This window comes from Silurus aristotelis, assembly GCF_946808225.1.
Source record: "Silurus aristotelis genome assembly, chromosome: 20".
NCBI classification, from domain to species: Eukaryota; Metazoa; Chordata; class Actinopteri; order Siluriformes; family Siluridae; genus Silurus; species Silurus aristotelis.
The window spans coordinates 8524146-8546909 of NC_139593.1; the positions used below are offsets into that span (position 1 = coordinate 8524146).

Genomic DNA, 22764 nt, shown 5'->3' on the forward strand with positions numbered 1-22764 from the left:
AAGATATGCTTTGCATGAGTTGGAGTGGAAGATCTCCTGCTATAGAGCTCTGACCTCAAACCTATTGAACACCTTTCGGATGAATGTGAACTCTGATTGTACCCCAGGCCTCCTCCCCTCACCTACATCAGTACCTGACTTTTTCACTAGAAATTCAGGCCTTGCACTAAAGACTACTGGGTGAAAATTGATTTAAAGTTAGAATGACACAATGTGGTGGTGGGTGCAAACTTTTATAGAATGTTAACTAGAAAAAAAATGTGGCTTCAGATATATTAGTTAATTCTATGTAAAGTATATTTGCTACTTGTAGTTGGTTTGTTGGCCCGAATCCACACCTGTGTACAACTGCGGCGTTCTAATCTGCCCAAATAAACCACACCGAGGTAAAAGCACCAGGGTTTGAGTCATATAAACTGAAAAACCTGGCTTTTCTCTTAAATAGAAAGCAAATAAGAGCCTAAACCTAAGTAGACCCTGGGTCATTTTGATTGACAGCAGTAACTAAGCACCCACCTGGCAGATTGAAGAGAGTGTTAAGGATGTAGAAGCGTTCAGTGTCATCACGCTGGATGAATTTGTTGGAGTAGAGCTCTCGGATGTCAGGCCTGGCATAAGGTAAAGGAAAATGATGGAAACTTTTTTTTGTTTGGGTGTTTAATAATAACAGAGGCTGTCCACACTACAGCAAATAACAAAGGTTACAGTTAGTGTATTATTAGACAGCAGTTTTCCACAATAGGTTAATGGTAATAGTTCTAGAATGAACTAAACTTTTTATATAACTTAATAGAAACTGCTGATTTTTTTTTAATGTTTATTGCTGAACTATTAATAAATCCAAGAAGGGGAAAAAAAAAAAAAAAAAAATTTCTTACCCACGCAGGAAGTTAAAGCCGTGGACACACACCAGGATGTTTCCATAGGCATCCACTTTTAGTAGGTTACCGTACAACGTGTCAAACACCAGACCTCTGAAGTAAAAACAACAACACAACGTTTCCAGTTGAGTCTATCAATGAGTTATCTATTCTACTGATACATTTCCCAGAATTTTTTATTTGCTATTTGCTACCACTGTTTTGAGTTCCTGGTATTTCAGGTCAAGAATAAAGTGTTGGGCAAGACCATCCAGACATGCTTACCTGGTGGGATAGGATGGATCGTAGACAAAGCTGAGCAGTTCCTGTGGGTAGCCAATAGAAACCAGTCGCTCAACAGTCAGGTAAAAACCAAGGGATTCGTATTCTGGAGATTTATACACTGGGAAAAAAACATCAATATATTGTGAAAATCAATACGCATAATTTATCGAGATGAATATGAATACATTTATGCACATTTACATATTGTATGGTGCTGCAAAGGCAGAGCTAGAAGATTTCGCACATGCCATGATGAGACAAACTTTCAATGACTACTTGTGATTTTTTTGTTTTTTAACAACAGCTTTGTAGGCATCAACTACATAAATGATCAATGAGTTATACAATGTAAACAAGCTTGTTATTTATGAGGGATTGGCATTTATCAACATATTCGTGCTACAGAGATACATTTCCTAACAAAGGAAAAGAGTTACAAAGAACCACAAAGAATAGATAACAACATGTGACTATAAAGTGACTCATGAGACACTGGTCTGGTTCAACCTGGTTTGAGGTCACAGTTGCAGGGATCCAACAGACAGCAATACAGGTGTGTTTTGTTTACATCACTTTAAAATGAAGAACAGTATGTTATGAACCACATACCACAGATTCTAGGCATACCAGGGTTTGGCAGTATTTCCAGGTAGGATGCCTACCACACTATTCCATTCAGTTTAAAGAGCCTACATTCTATCACACATACAATCTTCTGTTATACTCCTGTCCCAGTACAAGGTTATATTTTGTCCTTGTTCTCAAATCTCAAGCTTTGTTACTAGAAATAATTCCATAGAGTTTTGGAACCTGACTGAGGACAGCATCTGAGATGAGTATCCAACAGCAGGGGGACTGCATTCACAATGGATTACAGGAGTCTCTGAATGTCCTGTGACATTCTTAATCGTAACCTGATCCATTCAGCCTTTCAGATTTAAAACCAATTAATGCCTACCACTCACATGGATGGAGATTTTTACAACAATTCAGAGGGGGGAGGGGGGACAGCGAAGAATTTCGAGTCCTCAGGACAAGACTTAAACCCCCAGGAGATAAAAACAAAAACAAAGACATAAATATAGTCATAAGTTGGCCATCTTTAGCCACAGTCTTGTAAATAATAAGTTTATTAACCCTCTTTCAGGTCATGAGAGCACAGGACAAAAAATCACTTAAGGAAAGAGTTCGGAATGCTCCAGGGACTAGTATAGACCTCTAGAGATCCTCTTTTGCAAGACATGTAGATGAACAAGATTTTAACTAATGCATGTCAGGGGCTCAGTTTGACTATATGTCATGTCAATGTTGCATTAATAACAGTATGTGATATGCATTTAGTATTTCAGATCTACAGATAAGTGTGTAAAAAGTATGGGCTGTGGGAAGGAAGGTGAACTTATTAGCAAGGCAGGTTGCCAGTGAAAACAGAATCTGCAATTAAGGCCAGGTTCTCCTTTCCAAACAGCATCCCTACATATCCCTCACCTTTCCCCCCCTTTCCCTTTTAGTAACTTTTTGTAAGAAAGCTCAAGTTGAGCATGCTAGAAAACATAAAAAAGAAGCCCATCTTTTACATATACAGTAAAATTCCCTTTTTCACAAATCACAGCTTGTCAAAAATTTGTTAGGAAGGACCTCATGACTAGTCGTGATACGACAACCCTTGAACAGAAAGGTTTAGGGGGCTTCCTCAAAGGCCCAATAGTTAAAGCAGACAATGTTGTGTCCCAATGATGGTGCCGGACATTGGGTGTGGCATGGTATCTGACATGGATGGGATTCAAACCCATACATGCAGAGCAGAATGCATTAGCAGGTGACACACCTTGTCATATTTGATAGTCAAAATACATGCAGAAGCAGGAATTAAAAAAACTAATATAAATCCTTTAAACTTTCTTAGACTGCCACCAAAAATATCTTATGACATCAAGCATTGTAGAGCAGTGATAAGGATCACAGCTCTCGAGTCCCTGGTTTAATTCTGCATTTTCCACCATATCCACATGGGCTTCCTCTGGGTCCTTTGGTTTCCTGTTTCATTTTAAACATGCACATGAGTGAACTGTCTTTTCTAAATTGCGTGTGGGTGTGAATGAACGTGTGCATGGTGCCCAGCAGTGGCCTCCAATCCAGGATGTACTCCAACCTTTTGCCTAGTGTTTCCAGGTTCACCAAGACCCCGACCAGGACAAAGAGTTTAATAATGAAGAAATTGATGAATGCATAAAAGTGATTTTGGGGAAATCTGAAATACCTAGGGAGTTTTCCCTACTTGGCACCAATGTTTGAGTCAACAAACCCTAACCTACGTTCGATTTTGGACTTGTTTGTAGATGGTATCATAATGGGAAGTTTGTTTTCACATCAGTTCTGCTGTGGACACAACTTTTCCGTAATGGAATACACTAGGCAGATGTTTGTATTATGGTGCACTTGCACGGAACATTTCTCTAGAGGTATGAACAATATTTGTAATAAAAAATTTTATATTTAAAAATCTCACATAGTAGAAACAACTGAAACAGTTGTAGAAAGGGAGTGTCTGCAGAAGCATGAGGATTTGCTCAGGCAACGTGTTTTCTCGGTCACCTGCATTAAACGTTGTTTTTGGCTCTATTTACTGTATGTAGAAAGCATTCCATTTCCTCAGCAGATCACAACATGCCAGTGTAACAAACTCAAATAATCATGTTACCCAATGCCCAGCCCAAGGAGTTGATAACTTTCCGTAAAAAGCATAGCCTGTACTCGAGTTCACCTGAAGTGAACTGAAACCACAGGTGAACAGCTTCACACTCAACCACTAAAAGCACAAACTAACTGCTACATCAAGGGTGTATTCCAGACTCAAACCCAGTGTTCCAGTGTTGACCAGGACGATGTGGTTACCAAAGATTAGGTGTGAAATGGTTTAAATAAGTTGGTTCAGTAACTTAAAGTAAATAAAAAAACTAAATTAGCAGAAGAAGCTAACCAGTGATTTCTAAGTGTATGTATTAACTGGACATTGACGCAAGTACTAAATTCTTTACACAGGTTAAAATATGACTAGACATTTGACATGGGATGGCATAGAAAGGCAGGATGTCTGTGGGAAGCTCGTCTCAAATGCAAAAGAAGACTCCCTCTGGCATTAACTGGCCCCTTGGAATCTGTTATCTCCTCCTTTAGTTGCACTCGTTTGACATATAATTATACCTCGCAAGCAAGCGAGTACGTTGTCCAATTGGAATGTTGTTTAACGGCTAGCGCCAATTTAGCCATCGAATGACATGTACACCAACTAGTCAAAATAAACACGATCTAGCACTTGATATATGTTAGTATCAAACAGGTTTTTTGCAGTTAATAGGTAAGATGTTAGAACTTATGACATTATTTGCTTAATGGCTTTATCTTTATGGATGTTTAAGTCAACATAAATGCAAGTGTTTTTTAACCAGAGGCTATATGTAGATGATTTCGAGGTCGTCAGGCTGTAGGGCTGTCAACACCAGGCTGATGTGGAGAATCCTGACCTTTCGATATTCCCCTTGGTTACAGAGGCCAATGATAGACTTAAAACACATCCTTAAGATGATTGTTCATACAGGTACTGTAGTAATCCTATAGCCAGGGCAAGAGGACCAATTTATCCAAGGTTAGACTGCACTGTAATCAAGTGGGTTTGTTTCAATGAGCCCAAAAAAAGGTTCTAGTGGCCCAATTAGTCTATGAAGTATACATTTCCTCCCATTACCATTCAAATCAGTGCTACATTACACCTTAATGTTTGCAGTGGCAGTGATCTTTGAGAACTTGTTGAAGTTTGTGGTCGCAGCGTTATTCTAGCACAAGACAACATGATAGCCCCTCGCCGTGTAAACACTTCATTCGGAGCAATAAAGCTTTGGATGTCAACAGCCGAATGCCTGCGATATCTCCCTTGAGCCTACAATAAAGGTAGTCTGTGAAGAATGCAGGCCCATCAGTCCTCGCATGTCACTGAGCTGATCTGCTTTCCTAAAGCAAGCAGTCCCGATTTAGCAACTGGTGGCTGCTGTCAGGCACTGAGATGCAGGGCAGAAAGCAAAGGAAACCTAATGCACCAAGTGCACGTTAACAAGACAGTATTGAGTTCCTAGTTGACCCAAAAAAACAAACATAAGACCAGGTAATACATAATGTGCGCTAATCTGCTGGTGATTTATGTTGAACTTTCTGGATAGCGCTTTTTTTTTTTTTTTTTAGGTTTATATGGTTTTGACTTCAGTAACAAGCAGATATTAGGGATTAGATTCAAGCATAACTGTACCATTAGAAGCTTGCTTTTTTTTTTTAGGTTCTATCTGACGATGACAAACATTTAAATATATCCTACGGCCTGTTTACCCTGAGATTCAGACTATCTGTGCAACTGACTATTTTTTTAAGTTGAACAAAGCTGCCTCTTTCCAGGGAAACCTTTGAGAAATTTCAGAGCTGCAAAGGATTGTGGTCCGGTCACATTTAAATGAGAAACAGCTGGGACTGATTACACACCAGTGAGCCTCCAACACATGCAGCAAAATGGCAGGCAAAGTCTGCAAGTAAACGATGTGTTAAATTCCTTTTAGTGAATATTACCTGCTAAAGTGTAATCCATGTCAAAACCGAAGCATTTGATCTTCTCCATTGCCAGACTTCTGTTCACAAATACTCTGAAAGAAATCAGAAGAAACAGGAATGCATTAACAGACCGAATAGGCAAAAAGTTTCTGCTGCAAAATACTAGGGTCCTGTTTTTATACAAATATTCTTTAGTCAAAAAAAAAAAAAAGGCGCTCCAAATGCTAAAAGAGAAGTCCTTATTCCCACAGTTTTCTATCAGTTCTGTTGCTGAGAGAAATCCAGAATAAAGCACAGCATGAAAAGAGAAAGATTCCCAGAATCCTCTGACCAGAATACAGAGACTCTGTTCTAAAAAAACAGCTTTCTTGGTATTAAATAAAACCCTCCAATGCAACAGGGGTGACCTGCTGAGCCTGAGGTTTGATGCATTTTCTCACACTTGATCTAAAGCCATATCCGTTGAGCTCAATCGAAATCTAAAGGAAAGAAACATTTGATTTTGAAAGTAAATTTTTGCTGGGCACTCGGCATTCGAATCATGAACTTCATGCTACCAATCGTATTACAGCTCTGTGCAGTGCAGAAAATGATGTAAATACAGGTCAAAAGTTCTTCTGTTCATTTTTTTACATCAAACGTCATAATGAGGATAAAGTGATTTCAATGACTTCAGCATGGTTGTTGGTGATTGAGTTGCTGGTTTGAGTGTTTTCCAAACTGCTGATCTCATTGGATTTTTACACAGTCTCTAGAGTTCACCCCAAAGAACAACAAAAGACCTCCAAGTTCTGCATATGGCAAATTAAATACCTACTTTTTACAAACGCGTTGAGGCTAAAAGCATCTCAAAATCAGCTCCAAGCAGATCATATCGGTTTCCACTCCTGGTATTCCAGGTTTCCAACCTGTCATTCCACACTGTTATGCCTACAGGCTGACAACAACAGCTTGCATATTTTTAGCTTCCTCTGCCATTCAGTCTATCTGAGATCTATTGTGTCTGTTCGGCAGCGTTCCCTGTTGTCGGGTCTTTGTTGAGTTAGAGGTTGTTTACTTTCACCCAAAGACATCTAGAATAGTCAAACGGACAAGAGGAACTAACTGACCCCACAGCAGAGAATACTACAGGCAGAGTCTGAATGATAAACAACAACACAAACAAGTATGGTTTAATTTCCTAGTGCTCCTTTAATCATATATAATTAGCACATAGTAACCGTGATGCTGCATTAGTGCTATCTTTGAACTTTAAGCCTACTGAATTCACTCAGCTGCAGATGAACGTTGAAAGTTGACTCAATTTAATCTGAGATTACTCTATTGCATCACTTAGTTAAGCAGCGTGAGCAAATACCAGGACATAGCAGAAGACAATGCAGATAAGAGGGCCACCTTTGGACCTTAAAGGATGCTAACCAAAAGTGTGTGATGTGAATGTTTTATCACCTTATCTTATTCCATTATCAGGTGGGGGAAAAAGAAAAAAAAAATTGATAAGTATTTGCAGAGCTTTGCTGACGAATGAATACTATGATTTCTTGGTATTCAGCCAACCTTTTGGACCTACTGTACAGCATATAATGTACTGTGCCAAAAAAGGAATTCTGTAACGAAGAATCCCTTTAAAAGGAATGAAACGAAACTTAATTGATATTGCTTTAAAGATAAGTAAACAAATTAACTGTCAAGATACTTGGTGTCACGTTTGTACGCCTACTAATTATTTTGAGTTTCGTTTCGTCATTTTCCATAGAACAACATAACCTGAAGTGCTTCACACCTTTTATTCCACAGCCATTTAGAATTAACAGATAACTGAACAGCACGTCATGCTTTTTATGCAATACATCATTACAATGCACATTTATGAGTTATGCACTGTTGTAACTTATGCTGTTTCCTTACCAGGCTGTTTATTCTCTCTATTGCTATATTATATAATATATAATAATACTCTCTTTATTATAAATGGCAACAAGTATTTCTGTCTGTATGTGGAGAGTTTCCAAAACAAGTCCTGGTGAATGAGCTCTTAATATAAAAAAAAAAAACGATGGGTTTCATCCAGCACATAGAGCTACAGTTAGTGCTGCTGATTAAAAAGAATCAAGCTTCTGACTAATCCAGGCCTGGGATGCTGTCAGCATTCCAAATCATCCCAAAGATATTCAATGAGATTGAGGTCATAACTCTACAGCCGGCCACTCAAGATCCTCCAGTCCAACCCATATAAATAATATCTTCATAAAATCTGGATTTCTGCACAGGGTGACTGACATACTGGAGCATGTTTGGGTCTACAAGTACAAGTGAAGGGCAAATTTCATGCTACCACATTCAAAAATGTCTTATTCAACTGTGTGCCTTTGGGGAAGAACCAAATAGGGTTAAAAAAGTCAATGCGTTTAGTGTAAATATAATGAGGAAAAAAGAGCAAATATACAGGCGCACTTCCACTACTTCCATTTTTTCAAGTTATTGGCTCAGTTTAAAAAGTTCACTCAGTAGTAATATATTTCTAACGATTTTCCCAGTTGGCAGATCCAAATCCAAACACGCTTTATTTCTAACTAAATTCTAATCAATACTAATTAGAAAATAAAACTAATACACAAACCAAAGAGACTAAGACAAGACAAGATAATGCAAATAATGCAAAACAGTGGCAAAACAAATATAAAAAACAAAACAAAAAAAAAAAAAAAAACACACTACTCAGAAAAATATACCAACAATATATAGCAACAAAGAAGAAGTAATGCAAAGCCTATATAAAACTCCAATCAGAAATCCGTGGAGAACCGCAGGACAGGAAGTCAGAAGAGTCAGATAGCAGAGACAGAAATTAAAATGATGGGTCAGGTTATCCTGGCAGACATTACAGTAGCTTTTGTGTTTGTAAAAAATTTCCAAATAGACATTTGGAACATATAGTATGTTCGACCAGACCACGTAATTAATGCTGAGGTCCTTTTTAGTTCATTTTGTTCAAATACTGATTAACTTAGAAGTCAAAAAGCTTAGAAAGTGGACAAAATAGGACTTTGTCCAGCAGAATAAATATCCCAGGCGCTGATGGCTGTGCATTGGATCAGCTTGCTGTGCTGACTAATCTACAATGGGATTGCATAATACATATGGGATCCGAGCAGTTCCCACAGACTCCCTCCCCCCTACGTACAGTATGTCTTCAGCACAGTTAAACTTTTGCTTAAGCTTCAGGCCCCTGCTTTTTTATTCGAGACCAGGTTAACCTAAAATCCTTGCTCGCTGCCAGACCCTAATTCCACTCTCTATATTATCCAGCAGAACTTCTATAATTAGACTTCTTGGCTGTCTATTTTAGTGTCGAGATTAGAATTTACAATTTGGTCCACCGCCAAAACATCACCACTAATTTTATTCCTCATTTATGACCGGGGGTATTGAATGCTAACTAGCAAGAGTGACTGAGTGTTGATAGAATAGTTAGTGCCATAATAACAGCTGTAAAACATCTTTCACTTGACTAGTATTCCAATATTGGTGTCTTTTCCGTGGAAGTGACATTTAAAGGGACATATTCTGGCTAGCCTCCAAACAAGTTCTCCATGAGAACATGTACCTTCTATTTTATAGACTGAAAGTCTATTCTTGAGTTTTGGCAAACTGACAACATTGTGCTTTTGGTATGATAGCGTGTGACAGATTGACCGTCCACATCTTTATTAGAGTGCCTATACACGCAGAACTTATTCACAGAATATTCTACAAATCATCAATGAAATTGGAGAACATGGCTTCTGAGACTAGGCCAAGCCTGCTATGCCCTTTACATAGGGTCTAACAATATAAATTCTTTCCATATGCTTCAGCTATTTCCATATGGAAAACTCTGGTGTGATTGGACAAAGTCTAAAAGTGGTGCTCGGGGGATATAATAATAATAATTATAAAAGTCAGTTGTGTGGACAAATCAGAAGAGGGCCATCAGACATGTGAAAGCTCCAATGTGCTGTCCATCCAACGTTCTGGTGCTACAATGCAGCAGTAAATGAGAATATTAATAATAATTTATTATTTTTATTATAAAAAAATACTTTTTTTTTTGGGGGGGGGGGGGGATTTTCCCACTGTGGGACGAATAAAGGAATATCTTAATTGCAGATATTGTGTGTGAAATCAGCTTGTCCTGATCACCTGGTCTACAGTCTGCTTGCTTAGCAGTCATGAATCAACAAGCTGTCAATTTAAATCCCAGGTCTGCTCCAGAATCACCCTTAAATACTAAGTCATTTGGAGTTAGAGTGTTAGAGACAAATACCATAGATATTAATCTTAAACATTAGCTTTGTGTCTGCCTTTTCTCTGTATAAACAGTTTCTTAGCTGTGGCTTGTAAAGAATCCCACTTTGTGCCAAAAATTAGAGAACCTGTTTATTTGGTTATTACAAAAATAACTGTCGGAGCTGGTGGCTAACAGTGCTCCTGGGAAATGATTACTGCTGCCAAGGCTAATGCCACTAAATCTCTCACAGTTTTACATATAACGCAGTTTTCCAACGCAGACTAACAACGCTCATGATATTACAGTATATTATCATTATACTCCTATTAGCTTCATATTCATTTACAGACTTGTTGAAATTTTAGTCGATATTATTATACAATTATGCACAAAAAACACTGAAATATAATTAAAGGTAAATGTATCTGTAATTTATTGTTCCGGTTTGCATTAATAACTTCTTTCTTTTCAAAGAAAGTTTTTTTTCCGATTGGCGAATGGCGGGAAAAACACAAAAGCCGCATTGTAGAACTGAAATTCTATGTACAGCTATATAAAAAAAAAAAAAATACCTGCACTGTGTGTACCAGGGTTTCCACTGAACCACCCAGATGCATTTTAGTGTTTTTCCTTGAGTACATATACATTAAACATAAAAAACATGAAAATGCATTACTAAGATATTCGGCCATTCGATTCTACACATTTTTGGAAATAACCTTGGAGGATGAAGACCATTCTTTCAAAATCCATCCCCTAGAACTTAAGCCGGCGATTATGTAAGGTATTGGAACTTAGCATTAGCACAGAAAATATAGCCAATTATTGTTAGAAAAGAAAAGACCTTTGTTTTATCAAATGAGATTTAAAAGGAGGATTTAGCACAGTTCATGCTTCAAGGGAAATAAAGCACAGGCCTCATTTTATCCAGCATACTAAACCATTACTGGCTTACTGAAGTAGGAACATCAGCTCTCGTCCTCAATTTCAGCAGTCTGGTGGCATATCCAGTTCACATGAGTAAGCATAACTGTAGCATTAATTAGCATGAGAACCTACAGTGCAGATGGCTTCAGACGATTTGAGGTTAAAAATTTGTACCTATGACAGTTGCCAATGTAGTATTATAATATTAGTACAATATATATCACACAAGCCAATATCATGAGGCTGTATCTGTGAGAACCACCCCTAGTTCAAGGAACGTATATATATATATATATATATTTTAGAAAAGCAGGTAAATTTCAATGACAATTGTATCATGCATAAATGGCAAAAAGTAAAAAGTAATAAATCGTTTCCCATGGTTCATCATGCCTACCTATGATATGCCTCACGTCTGTATTTCTTCATAGCCAACCTGTCCATGTTCGCTGGCAGGTCTGCGTAATGCTGAAGACGATCGCTCCAAGATGTAGTCACCTTTATATCCATTGGGCTTGAATTTTAATCTGGGTAGGGGAACAAATAAATATGTGTTCTTCCTCATTGAGAAAAATAATTACAAGAATTACAGATTACAAGGTGAACTTCGAAGTCTTTGGTTCCTAACAAACGTCAAAGAATCCAAAAGCCGATTATGCCACATTTCAATGTGATTACATTACTGTTGAAAGAAGGAATGAACTGTCAATAAATAATGTTTTGATATCAAGATATTGATCAAGACCTGGTCTGATCTCTTCTGCTCTAAAGTCAACTCATGCAGTTTGATTAGATTGAGATAGAATCTAATTCTTTTCTGGTGTAACCCAATTCAGACCATGCCTAGAGCTACAAATGGGTTTCTGAATTCATTTGGACAGTCCTGTAACCCCAAGCTACTTTACTATACGAGTATGAAGGTTGCAAGCTAAATGTATTAATTCGTACCCAACACAATCCAGCATATTCATGGAGTCCGAATATAGGATGTTAGCTGGTGCTCCATTTCAACCGAAGTCTCAGGAAGTTTCTCCATAAGCCACTGACGCAAGATGACTGGTGAGCACTAAAACAATCAGCTATGCTATATCACTTCTCTGACCCTCTGACCCTGTAATTCATGAATGCTGACTTGTACAAACATGGCCTAAGGGCTAAAGGACAGAGATTTCTCTGAGCATGTGAACTGCAGACACTGCGAGACAAGGCTGTCTGAGAAGGACACAGAAACTGTTACATAATTTCACTCACCCAAGGGCAAACCTATATTTTTTTCCCAGTGGTCTTTAGTTGCTTTCAACTTAACAATCTTAGCTTTCAACCGGCATAGTTTGTTGCTACAGAAAAAATAATTGCTGTGCCAGCTAGAAGTGGTACGTCCTTAAAATAAATAGGGTACACATAATTATGGCAACTCACCTGCTTAAAAGTGGACTTCAAACATCAAAAAACAGGTACTAAACTGTGACCATACCCGTCACTGAAAGGTGACACTGAAGTGAATACATTTGGTAACTTTACTGTATTTCTTTGGCAGCTATTGTGCTTTTTAAGATATCAACATTTCGACCTGAAAGATGCATAATAAATATGCAAAAGATTCATATTAGAGACACAAAAGATCCATTTAAACAAGGAAAGGTCGTTCAGTATGCTAGTTTTTACTCTGGAATGTAATCATAGTATTTACTTTTTTAAAGATATCAACGTTTCCAGCTGAAATGTGCATATTTAAGATACAAAAGATTCATGAAACAATTGCACTTATCAATTAATATATTCATTCCCCCATTATTTAGAATCCATGATTGAATCATGAATCACAAGGTCTGTCATGTCTGTGATATTTTCATGCAAAACCAAAAACACTAAATTAGACAGGGTGTGGTCAAAATGGCTTGTTTCGTTTTTGGTTTTCTTATCTTTTTGTTAATTTAACAACAGACAAGCAAGAAATATAAATAGGATCACAATAAAACAACACAAATAAAAAAAAAAGTACTTTTATGCTTAAAAGAAAAAGAAAAAAAAAAGAGCACACCAGCAAAAAATCAACAAAAATGCAACTGTAAATAATAGTTAATTTTAAGCATTATAATAAAGTATCAAATAAGGAAATAATCAACTTTTTGATAACTTCATCAACTTGATAGATAGATAGATAGATAGATAGATAGATAGATAGATAGATAGATAGATAGATAGATAGATAGATAGATAGATAGAAATCAGTAGGAATACATTATTTTAAGAAATTTTAATCAAAGATGATATCATATATAATTCTAAGGTTAAACATTTCTGGATAAACCTTTATCTTTGTATTCTATAACAGCTTTTGGACTTAATAGGTGATTACTTCCTTTAGATCTAGCATTCAGAAAACAGCTTCACTTGCAAAATACCCAACATCATAGAAAGAAGATAAGACTATAAATAACCACACAGGGTTTATAGCTACAAGTTTAAAATGTATCTATGGATTAAAGGTTACATGGGTAAAGGTTTTTACTTGGTTCTCAGTAATGTAACAAAAGTGTTAATGTTATAGTGATCCAGCTGCACAACAAAGCAATCCACAGCTTCACCCAGCTTCACCTAGCTTCACCCAGCTTCACCCAGCTTCACCTAGCTTCACCCAGCTTTACCCAGCTTTACCCAGCTTTACCCAGCTTCTAGTAGCTTTGAGGGTTGCAGTTGTATTCATTAAAAACCTTAATGTTAGTAAATGCTGGATGAGGTAGAAACATTAAGGAGTATGACACCGTTATATAGAGTTATATTGGCCTAGTATACCAGGCTTCAGCAGGGATCTTGTTTTTCATCAAACATCACATCAGCTACATGACATTTCTGTTTTTTTTTGCTTTGCACACACATAAAGAAGCAACTCGTTATCGCAGTTGAGAATACAGTAAGGCATCCAAAACGGCTTGACTGTAATGTAACTCGCCATTTTTTCACTCACTCACTCACTCACTCACTCACTCACTCACCTACCTTCCGTCCTTTCTTCCTTCCAGTAAAGCAGAAAGCAGCAGCTGCACTGGCTGGAGATCTGAGCATGCGCAGTAGCACACCACCGCCAGCGATCACAGAGCAGCGCGGAATAAAGAGCGAAAGCGAGAGCGCAGCTGTGCTGGCACACTAATCTCTCTCTCTCTCTTTTTCTCTATTTTCCCCTTTCTATTTCTCTCTTCCTTTTCCTGTACAATCAATAATATACCCGTCTCCTCCTCCTCCTTCTCTCTTTCACAATAACTGACGGAAGAGCCAACAGGGGGCTGGGAGGAGGAGTTACAGCTCACTAGTGGGCGGGGCTTAGATTGTTTTTCGGCAGTGGGTTGCATATAAATACCACTGGTTTGAAGTGTAGTATATATTTTTTTCTCTCTTTTTAAAAAATACAAAATACACTGTCCCAGATCTAACTTTATGCACAATAAGTGCGTAATAGAAAATAAATAGAAGATTATACAGGGGGCGTGGCTATATTCACACCAGGCCCCAATTTTTTATGAGTCAAGAGTCAAGTAAAAAGTCAAGAAGCTTTTATTGTAATTTCAACCATCTATAGCTAATGCAGTACACAGTGAAATGAAACAACGTTCCTGCAGAACCCTGATGCTAAGGACTAGTAAGTTCTAAGCTAAGGACTAGTAAGTGTCTTCGCCACATAAAGTGCATGTGTGCAACCTGGTGCAAACAGTGCAAAGACAACACAAGGAAGTGCAAGACAATACCGGACAGTGCAAGACAATACAGGACAGTGCAAGACAATACCGGACAGTGCAAGACAATACAGGACAGTGCAAGACAATACCGGACAGTGCAAGACAATACAGGACAGTGCAAGACAATACAGGACAGTGCAAGACAATACCGGACAGTGCAAGACAATACAAGACAGTGCAAGACAAAACACAAAATAGCTTCACCAGTAAACCTGTTGTAACAAGACAATGAACAGTAGCCAATTTTGTTCACTTTAAGTTTAGATTAACAAAAATAGATAGAATGTAAACATTATTTTATTGAGTTGTTAAGTAGAATTACGTTCTTTTTATATCAAACAGTTTGCGTCAAAGCACCTTTATGATATGATCTTGAAATACAGTAGTACACAAGCTAGTAGAAGGGCATGGATTGGTTTGTGCTTGAGGCATGGTTAGATGTCACATCAAGACACTTTGTTACATTTAGATTTAGTGGAAAATATATGTTTTATTTAGAAATAGAGGTATATAGATGCATATAAGTATAATTAAATTTTACATCATGAATAAAAAAGGCAATACTGTCAAAGCAACTTTATAAGCATTAGGCAATAATTGTAATAGAAATCATAAGTGACAGAAGACTGGAAAAATAAGTGAGGACATAGGAAATATTTAACAGAATTGATTTTCTAGCAGGGTTTACAAAACATTTAGTCGCAAAGGCAGATTTATAAAACACGAGTATGTACAACAAGTACGTCATTTAACAAAATTCATACTTTTCTATCAGGTTTTTCTCCTATGTTGTTTCTAAAGTATTGTATACATGACATAATACCTGACAGAAGACAGAAGAGATAGATACGTGGTGATGGGTGAGGCTTAGGTAGCAATTAGGCGTGGTTATGTCACTTCACGCCTCACACGTTCCCATTGTTTATTAAAATACAACAACAATCATTAATTACTATTCTAATTCAATTTTTATTGATTTTAAAGCTTTCTATCAGGTTGTATAAAAGCAAGAATAAATTAAGAGAAAATGAATACGACTTGATAAGAGGGACATGACAAGGGGGTCATCGTTACTTGATTAAATATTAAACTATAGATAATGTATATTTGTCTCATATACATTATAGTATATATATATATATATATATATATATATATATATACACACACACATTATAGTATATATATATATATATATATATATATATATATATATATATATATATATATATATATATATATATATATATATATATATATATATATATATATATATATATATATATATATATATATATACACATTGCCTTGCGAAAGTATACGGCCCCCTTGAACTTTGCAACCTTTTGCCACATTTCAGGCTTCAAACATAAAGATATAAAACTGTAATTTTTTGTGAAGAATCAACAAAAAGTGGGACACAATCATGAAGTGGAACGAAATTTATTGGATATTTCAAACTTTTTTAACAAATAAAAAACTGAAAAATTGGGCGTGCAAAATTATTCAGCTCCCTTAAGTTAATACTTTGTAGCGCCACCTTTTGCTGCGATTACAGCTGTAAGTCGCTTGGGGTATGTCTCTATCAGTTTTGCACATAGAGAGACTTAAATCTTTGCCCATTCCTCCTTGTAAAAAAGCTCGAGCTCAGTGAGGTTGGATGGAGAGCATTTGTGAACAGCAGTTTTCAGTTCTTTCCACAGATTCTCGATTGGATTCAGGTCTGGACTTTGACTTGGCCATTCTAACACCTGGATATGTTTATTTGTGAACCATTCCATTGTAGATTTGGCTTTATGTTTTGGATCATTGTCTTGTTGGAAGACAAATCTCTGTCCCAGTCTCAGGTCTTTTGCAGACTCCATCAGGTTTTCTTCCAGAATGGTCCTGTATTTGGCTCCATCCATCTTCCCATCATTTTTAACCATCTTCCCTGTCCCTGCTGAAGAAAAGCAGGCCCAAACCATGATGCTGCCACCACCATGTTTGACAGTGGGGATGGTGTGTTCAGGGTGATGAGCTGTGTTGCTTTTACGCCAAACATAACTTTTTGCATTGTTGCCAAAAAGTTCGATTTTGGTTTCATCTGACCAGAGCACCTTCTTCCACATGTTTGGTGTGTCTCCCAGGTGGCTTGTGGCAAACTTTAAACAACACTTTTTATGGATATCTTTAAGTAATGGCTTTCTTCATGCCACTCTTACATAAAGGCCAGATTTGTGCAGTATACGACTGATTGTTGTCCTATGGACAGAGTCTCCCACCTCAGCTGTAGATCTCTGCAGTTCATCCAGAGTGATCATGGGCCTCTTGGCTGCATCTCTGATCAGTCTTCTCCTTGTATGAGCTGAAAGTTTAGAGGGACGGCCAGGTCTTGGTAGATTTGCAGTGGTCTGATACTCCTTCCATTTCAATATTATCGCTTGCACAGTGCTCCTTGGGATGTTTAAAGCTTGGGAAATCTTTTTGTAAAAAACTCGGCTTTAAACTTCTCCACAACAGTATCTCGGACCTGCCTGGTGTGTTCCTTGTTCTTCATGATGCTCTCTGCGCTTTAAACGGACCTCTGAGACTATCACAGTGCAGGTGCATTTATACGGGGACTTGATTACACACAGGTGGATTCTATTTATCATCATTAGTCATTTAGGTCAACATTGGATCAGAGATCCTCACTGAACTTCTGGAGAGAGTTTGCTGCACTGAAAGTAAAGGGGCTGAATAATTTTGCACGCCCAATTTTTCAGTTTTTTATTTGTTAAAAAAGTTTGAAATATCCAATAAATTTCGTTCCACTTTATGATTGTGTCCCACTTCTTGTTGATTCTTCACAAAAAATTACAGTTTTATATCTTTATGTTTGAAGCCTGAAATGTGGCAAAAGTTTGCAAACTTCAAGGGGGCCGAATACTGTGTGTGTGTGTGTATATATCCTCGTGTATAATACACGTTTTTTATATATATATATATATATATATATATATATATATATATATATATATATATATATATATATATAAAACGTGTATTAGCTATTAATTAGTATTAAGTATTAAAATAGGCAGACAATTTGACACTACAACTGGGCTGGGGTTGTTTAGGATCAGCATGTGCATTGCATCGGATCACCGACAGAGGGAAGCAGTGTTCTACAGTCACACTTTCTTCAGCCCAGACGATGACATCACTACTTTGGCAGATGATGTCTAAGTTTAGGATTATACTGTACTGCGTATCACTCACCTAGTTGCTACAAAAAACATCTACCCTAAATATGTTTTCACAACACAAAAGTGCCACAAAAAACACCATTTGAGTTACAGTCTAATTATTACTATAATGTATAATGTTCATGATTATAATCATGTTCATGATCTAATAACAAAAACAAAACTATTTGATGTATTATCTATGCAGTTATATTTGATACACAATACATTTTTGCAGAATACTGCTTTTTTATGCTTTTTGGACAATTTGACAATGTCTAGATTTCTTAGGCTAGTCTGCTACATCTTTTCATTAAAATGTATCTTGTGGTGGGTGTGTTGCATGGAGGTTCTTCATGAACACGACAAAGAGAGAGAAACGATGAGGATTTTTCCTCTTGCTGCTGACATCAGCACTGCGCCAAAACGGACAGTTCCATCCTGCCTCCCTGCTCCCCTGGTCTTCCTAAAGCGACTCAAACGCGCGACCATACCAAGCAAAACCTCGTCAAAAAAGTTAAAGTCGCTTGTATTTTGGCGTGATTCCCACTGAAACATCTTCATCAGGGAAAAAAGCTGGGTGTGAAGATTCAGCCTATAGGCAGGTGACATCGATTGGGACGGTCCTGCTGCTTGCTATAAAAAAGGGGGGGAGACTCTGCAGACTGAGTTCTGATCCTGTCATTCTCAAATCCCAAAATGAGCTACGGATCCGAAGCCTATTCCTCTTCATCCTACAGGAAGATTTTTGGGGAGTCTCCTCGTTTTTCGACCTCACCGTCCAGAATGAGCGCCCCCCGAAGTGGATACCGGTCTGTGTCTATGTCCAGGACCACCGGATCAAGTGTGGGCTCCTATAAGCGCGCCGGGCGCACCGGCTTCCCGTTGTCGGCCTCTCCGATGGGGATGGACACGTTTGACTTCGCACAGAGCACCGCACTCAGCAACGAGCTCAAGATTGTTCGCACCAACGAGAAGGAGCAGATGCAGGGCTTGAACGACCGCTTCGCCACCTTCATCGATAAAGTACGCCACGTGGAGCAGCAGAACAAGGCGCTGGAGGCCGAGCTGGGGGCACTGCGTCAGCGTCACGCGGAGCCGTCGCGTCTCGCCGACCTCTACCAACAGGAGATCCGTGAGCTGCGTGCGCAACTGGAGCAGGTGTGTGCCGAGCGCGAGCGCGCCGCGCTGGAGCGCGACGCAGCCGAGGAGGAACTGCACAAGGCGCATGAGCGCTGCGATGAGGAGGCGCGCCGGCGCGACGAGGCCGAGCGCACACTGCAGGCTTTCCGCAAGGATGTGGACGACGCGTCTTTGGCGCGCCTCGACTTGGAGAGGAAAGTCGAGTCTCTGCTGGACGAGATCGGCTTCCTGCGCAAGGTGCACGACGAAGAGGTAGCCGAGCTCACCAGTGTCATCCAGGCTTCACAGGTGTCCGTGGAGGTCGAGGTGGCCAAGCCCGACCTGACCTCCGCTCTCAAGGAGATTCGCGCACAGTATGAGTCTCTTGCCTCAAAAAATCTGCAGTCTGCTGAGGAGTGGTACCGCTCCAAGTTTGCCGACCTGAACGAGCAGGCGAGCCGCAGCAGCGAAGCGATTCGCGCCAGCCGAGAAGAGGTCAACGAATTCAGGCGTCAACTGCAGTCCAGGACCATCGAGATCGAGAGCCTGCGTGGGACCAACGAGTCCCTGGAAAGGCAGATCCGCGAAATGGAGGACCGGCACAACCACGAGGTCGTCGGATTTCAGGTTAGTTATGACTTTTTGCATCTTTTATATTAAATCCTAATTAAAAAAATGTATTCTAAAATGTAAAGGTAAATGTAATATTTCTGATAAATTTCAAAACCATACATAAGTCTTAAATCTTAAGTCTTTAAATAATAGAGGAAAATTAATAATCTATAAAGAAACGATTTCTGTCCATGGTCCTGAAAGCAACCCAACCTATCCTAACCTAACCTACCCAAATCTATATCACATTTAATCTCAACATTATTACAATAAATATTTTTAATGTATTCTTCTGCAATTCCACATATATAACATGCACTGCGTTTACTTATTTAATGCTTAATAAAAAATGGTGTCTGTTTTAGTATCCACTTTAACTAGTACATAAATATATGCCAATGATCATGTTTATTATTTTATTATTATTTCTAAAGCACATTCCATTCTTAGAAATTTCTAAGAAAATTCACTAGCATCAGTGAAATTGGGTTTGTGAGGGTGAAAATTGTACGCCATGACCTGCTCAGGGATTCTGGGTATGTAACGGGTTAATGTGCCCCACCCAAATTAAAATTTACCTCTCTCCAAAGGCTTTTGTCAGTGTATCCAACTTTTAAAATTGTACAACTGGGAATAAACATGATACAGCTTCAGAATTCCTAATATTCATTTTGTAATATTTATATTTAATTTCATATTTATTTTTTGTCCACATCAGGACGCAATTGGTGAGCTCGAAAACGAGCTAAGGAACACTAAGAGCGAGATGGCTCGTCACTTGAGGGAATACCAGGACCTTTTGAATGTCAAGATGGCCCTGGATATTGAGATTGCTGCTTACAGGTTAATAAAAAAAACTCTATGTGTGTGTGTGTGTGTGTGTGTGTGTGTGTGTGTGTGTGTGTGTGTGCGTGCGCGCGTGTGTGTATGTATATATATATATATATATATATATATATATATATATATATATATATATATATATATATATATATATGTGTATTATATATATATATATATATATATATATATATATATATATATATATATATATATATATATATATATATATATATATATATATATATATATATTCCTTTGAATTTGTTTATTCTTTATTTGACATTTACCTCTCTTTTACATGTTACTGAAACACTTTTCTCCCAACAATCCTCCTTTTTTTCCTTTTTGTTATCTTAGGAAACTTCTGGAAGGTGAGGAGACCCGCCTAAGCACAGGCATCACCTACCCCATCTCCAGCATCCCAAGCTTCAACTACCAGAGCCGTATCTACCCCACCTCTACCAAGATCTCCAAAAAAGAAAGAGGAGAGGATGAGGACAAACCAATCGGAGGGTCTGACAACTCTGCTTCCAAGAAGGGTGATTCTGGAGAGACTGAAGTTGTCACCTCTAAGAACTAAGCCTCATCTCACTCCTTATTTTATCCCCCTTCCCCACTAGTCTCGTTCACTAAGAATGTCTCAGAGAGGAATCCAGTGTATCTCTGTATAAGCTCTCACTTTCTTTCCACTACAGCTACATCACTCTCAGCAACAGGGCCTCTGTCCCCTTCAGATAGATCTGCACACTCTTTAGGCACAGACATCTCTTTTCCTCTTCTACTCTCATTACTTGTTAGCTGGTCAGGTCTGCATTGTTCTGCACAGGTGTTATCTTAAAAAACCCTGAGGTGCACTAACACAGGCTATGTTCATTACATTCCAAAACTCTTAATTGCATTTGTGTAAATATGCACAATGCATTTAGGACGGCATTATAATCAGTTCTGAAAATTTCACTACAATATTTAGTGTTATTATACAAAAAACAGCACACTACTGGACCCATCTGATTTTTTTTTACATTTTCTTTTGCTGTAAGCCAGGAGTATGTCATTCAAATGTGTGGAAGGTGATCTTTTAATGTTTAATCATTTGATTAATTCATGAAAAGCATAAATCCAAACTGGGTATGCTTTCTTCCACATTTGTTTCCACTTTTGAGGCACAGACTCAGAGCAGATACTGTAAGACACATCTGTTTTGAACAAATGCCCTTTCCGTTCAGTCATTTTGAGTCATGTGAAATGTCTTAACTTCCTCAATAAGCTGTCTTTAGCGAAACAATTGACGTGTGTAATTGGACAATTGCAACCGTCGCTTGCTTCAGAAGCCAAAAATAGACTTTCTGGTACAGTGAAATCAGTCCACTAGGTGCTGACCCCTGCGATACATGTCTCATATAAGGTAATTTTTTTTTACTTTTATATATTTTGTTATGCACATCCAATGACTCAGTCACACTTCTCTTTCTATCATCAGCTGCATTTGATTTACGATCTTGCTCGAAACACACATGCTCAAGGTCAAATCTTACTTTCTTCAAATATATTGCCAAAGCACGAAATTCCTCTCCAAGACTTATCATGGTGCCAATCTGACTTTTCCCTGCTTCAAACTGAGTTGAGTGCAAGCAGCAGCTGATATTAATGCATGATATTTAATCCTTGTTTGCATGTCGAGTGTACATGGGCCATCCAGAAATTCATTATTGCCATTCAGTTCTTTTCCTAAGTCATTTATCTTGCTATATCACTCATGCTTTGAATCCCAGTAGACTGTATCTGCTAATTATTGTACAATGCTGCTTGGTATGCGTGATAGTAACACTTTTTTCTAATCATCAATTTTCGGGTTATAGATGTATTAGAATGACACTTAAACCAGGTTTAGGAAGCAAATACAATTTTTTTTTTTAAACAATAGCAATCGCAAGTTTAATTCCTAAAACATGCCATAGTCATGTGTCACTGAAAGAGCAAATTTTTCATACTTTTTTTTTTTCTCTGTCAGTCAATTACAGTAATTCTAGCCAATTATAGACCTCTGTGACCTTGTGTACGTAGAAAAGTTCAAACAACGTTTTCCTCTGAGTGTGATACGCTGCCGTGTGATGCAGCATTAGTAAGAGTATGAAGAAAAAAAATAAATTGTTGGATAGCTTTACATGTCTCAGTGCCTCATGTGTTAGCTTTTATGCTTCCTGGTTGGTAGCTGTCATTAGACATGGAACACTGAATGGGTGGGAATTGGCAGGTGAATAAACTGAGGAGATAAATTGGTGAAAAATTTATTTAAACAGGAATGGGGA

The 22764-nt window shown here is 38.1% G+C and overlaps 2 protein-coding genes across 5 annotated transcripts in view; one reads left to right on the top strand and one right to left on the bottom strand.

Moving 5' to 3' along the window:
* The window catches only part of nt5c2b (5'-nucleotidase, cytosolic IIb), a 26708-nt gene extending 12467 nt beyond the window's left edge, over window positions 1-14241 (bottom strand). Inside the window, exons 1-6 of one of the 4 annotated variants that reach the window (XM_083522964.1) lie at window positions 13932-14241; window positions 11333-11462; window positions 5757-5830; window positions 1146-1263; window positions 879-974; window positions 517-608 (exon numbers count right to left, since the gene is read on the bottom strand). In XM_083522964.1, the coding sequence (XP_083379090.1) occupies window positions 517-608; window positions 879-974; window positions 1146-1263; window positions 5757-5830; window positions 11333-11445 (493 nt within the window). In that variant the 5' untranslated portion in view covers window positions 11446-11462; window positions 13932-14241. Of the gene's footprint in view, window positions 1-516; window positions 609-878; window positions 975-1145; window positions 1264-5756; window positions 5831-11332; window positions 13528-13603 lie in introns of all 4 variants that reach the window. The other 3 variants (XM_083522965.1, XM_083522966.1, XM_083522967.1) reach the window with 3 other exon arrangements.
* Window positions 14242-17828: 3587 nt separating this feature from the next.
* Window positions 17829-22764, top strand: part of inab (internexin neuronal intermediate filament protein, alpha b) — a 6076-nt gene continuing 1140 nt past the window's right edge. Inside the window, exons 1-3 of the mRNA XM_083522974.1 lie at window positions 17829-19627; window positions 20331-20455; window positions 20813-22764. The exon at window positions 20813-22764 is cut by the window's right edge and continues 1140 nt beyond it. Coding sequence (XP_083379100.1) covers window positions 18578-19627; window positions 20331-20455; window positions 20813-21035 — 1398 coding nt within the window. The 5' untranslated portion in view covers window positions 17829-18577 and the 3' untranslated portion in view covers window positions 21036-22764. The remainder of the gene's footprint in view (window positions 19628-20330; window positions 20456-20812) is intronic.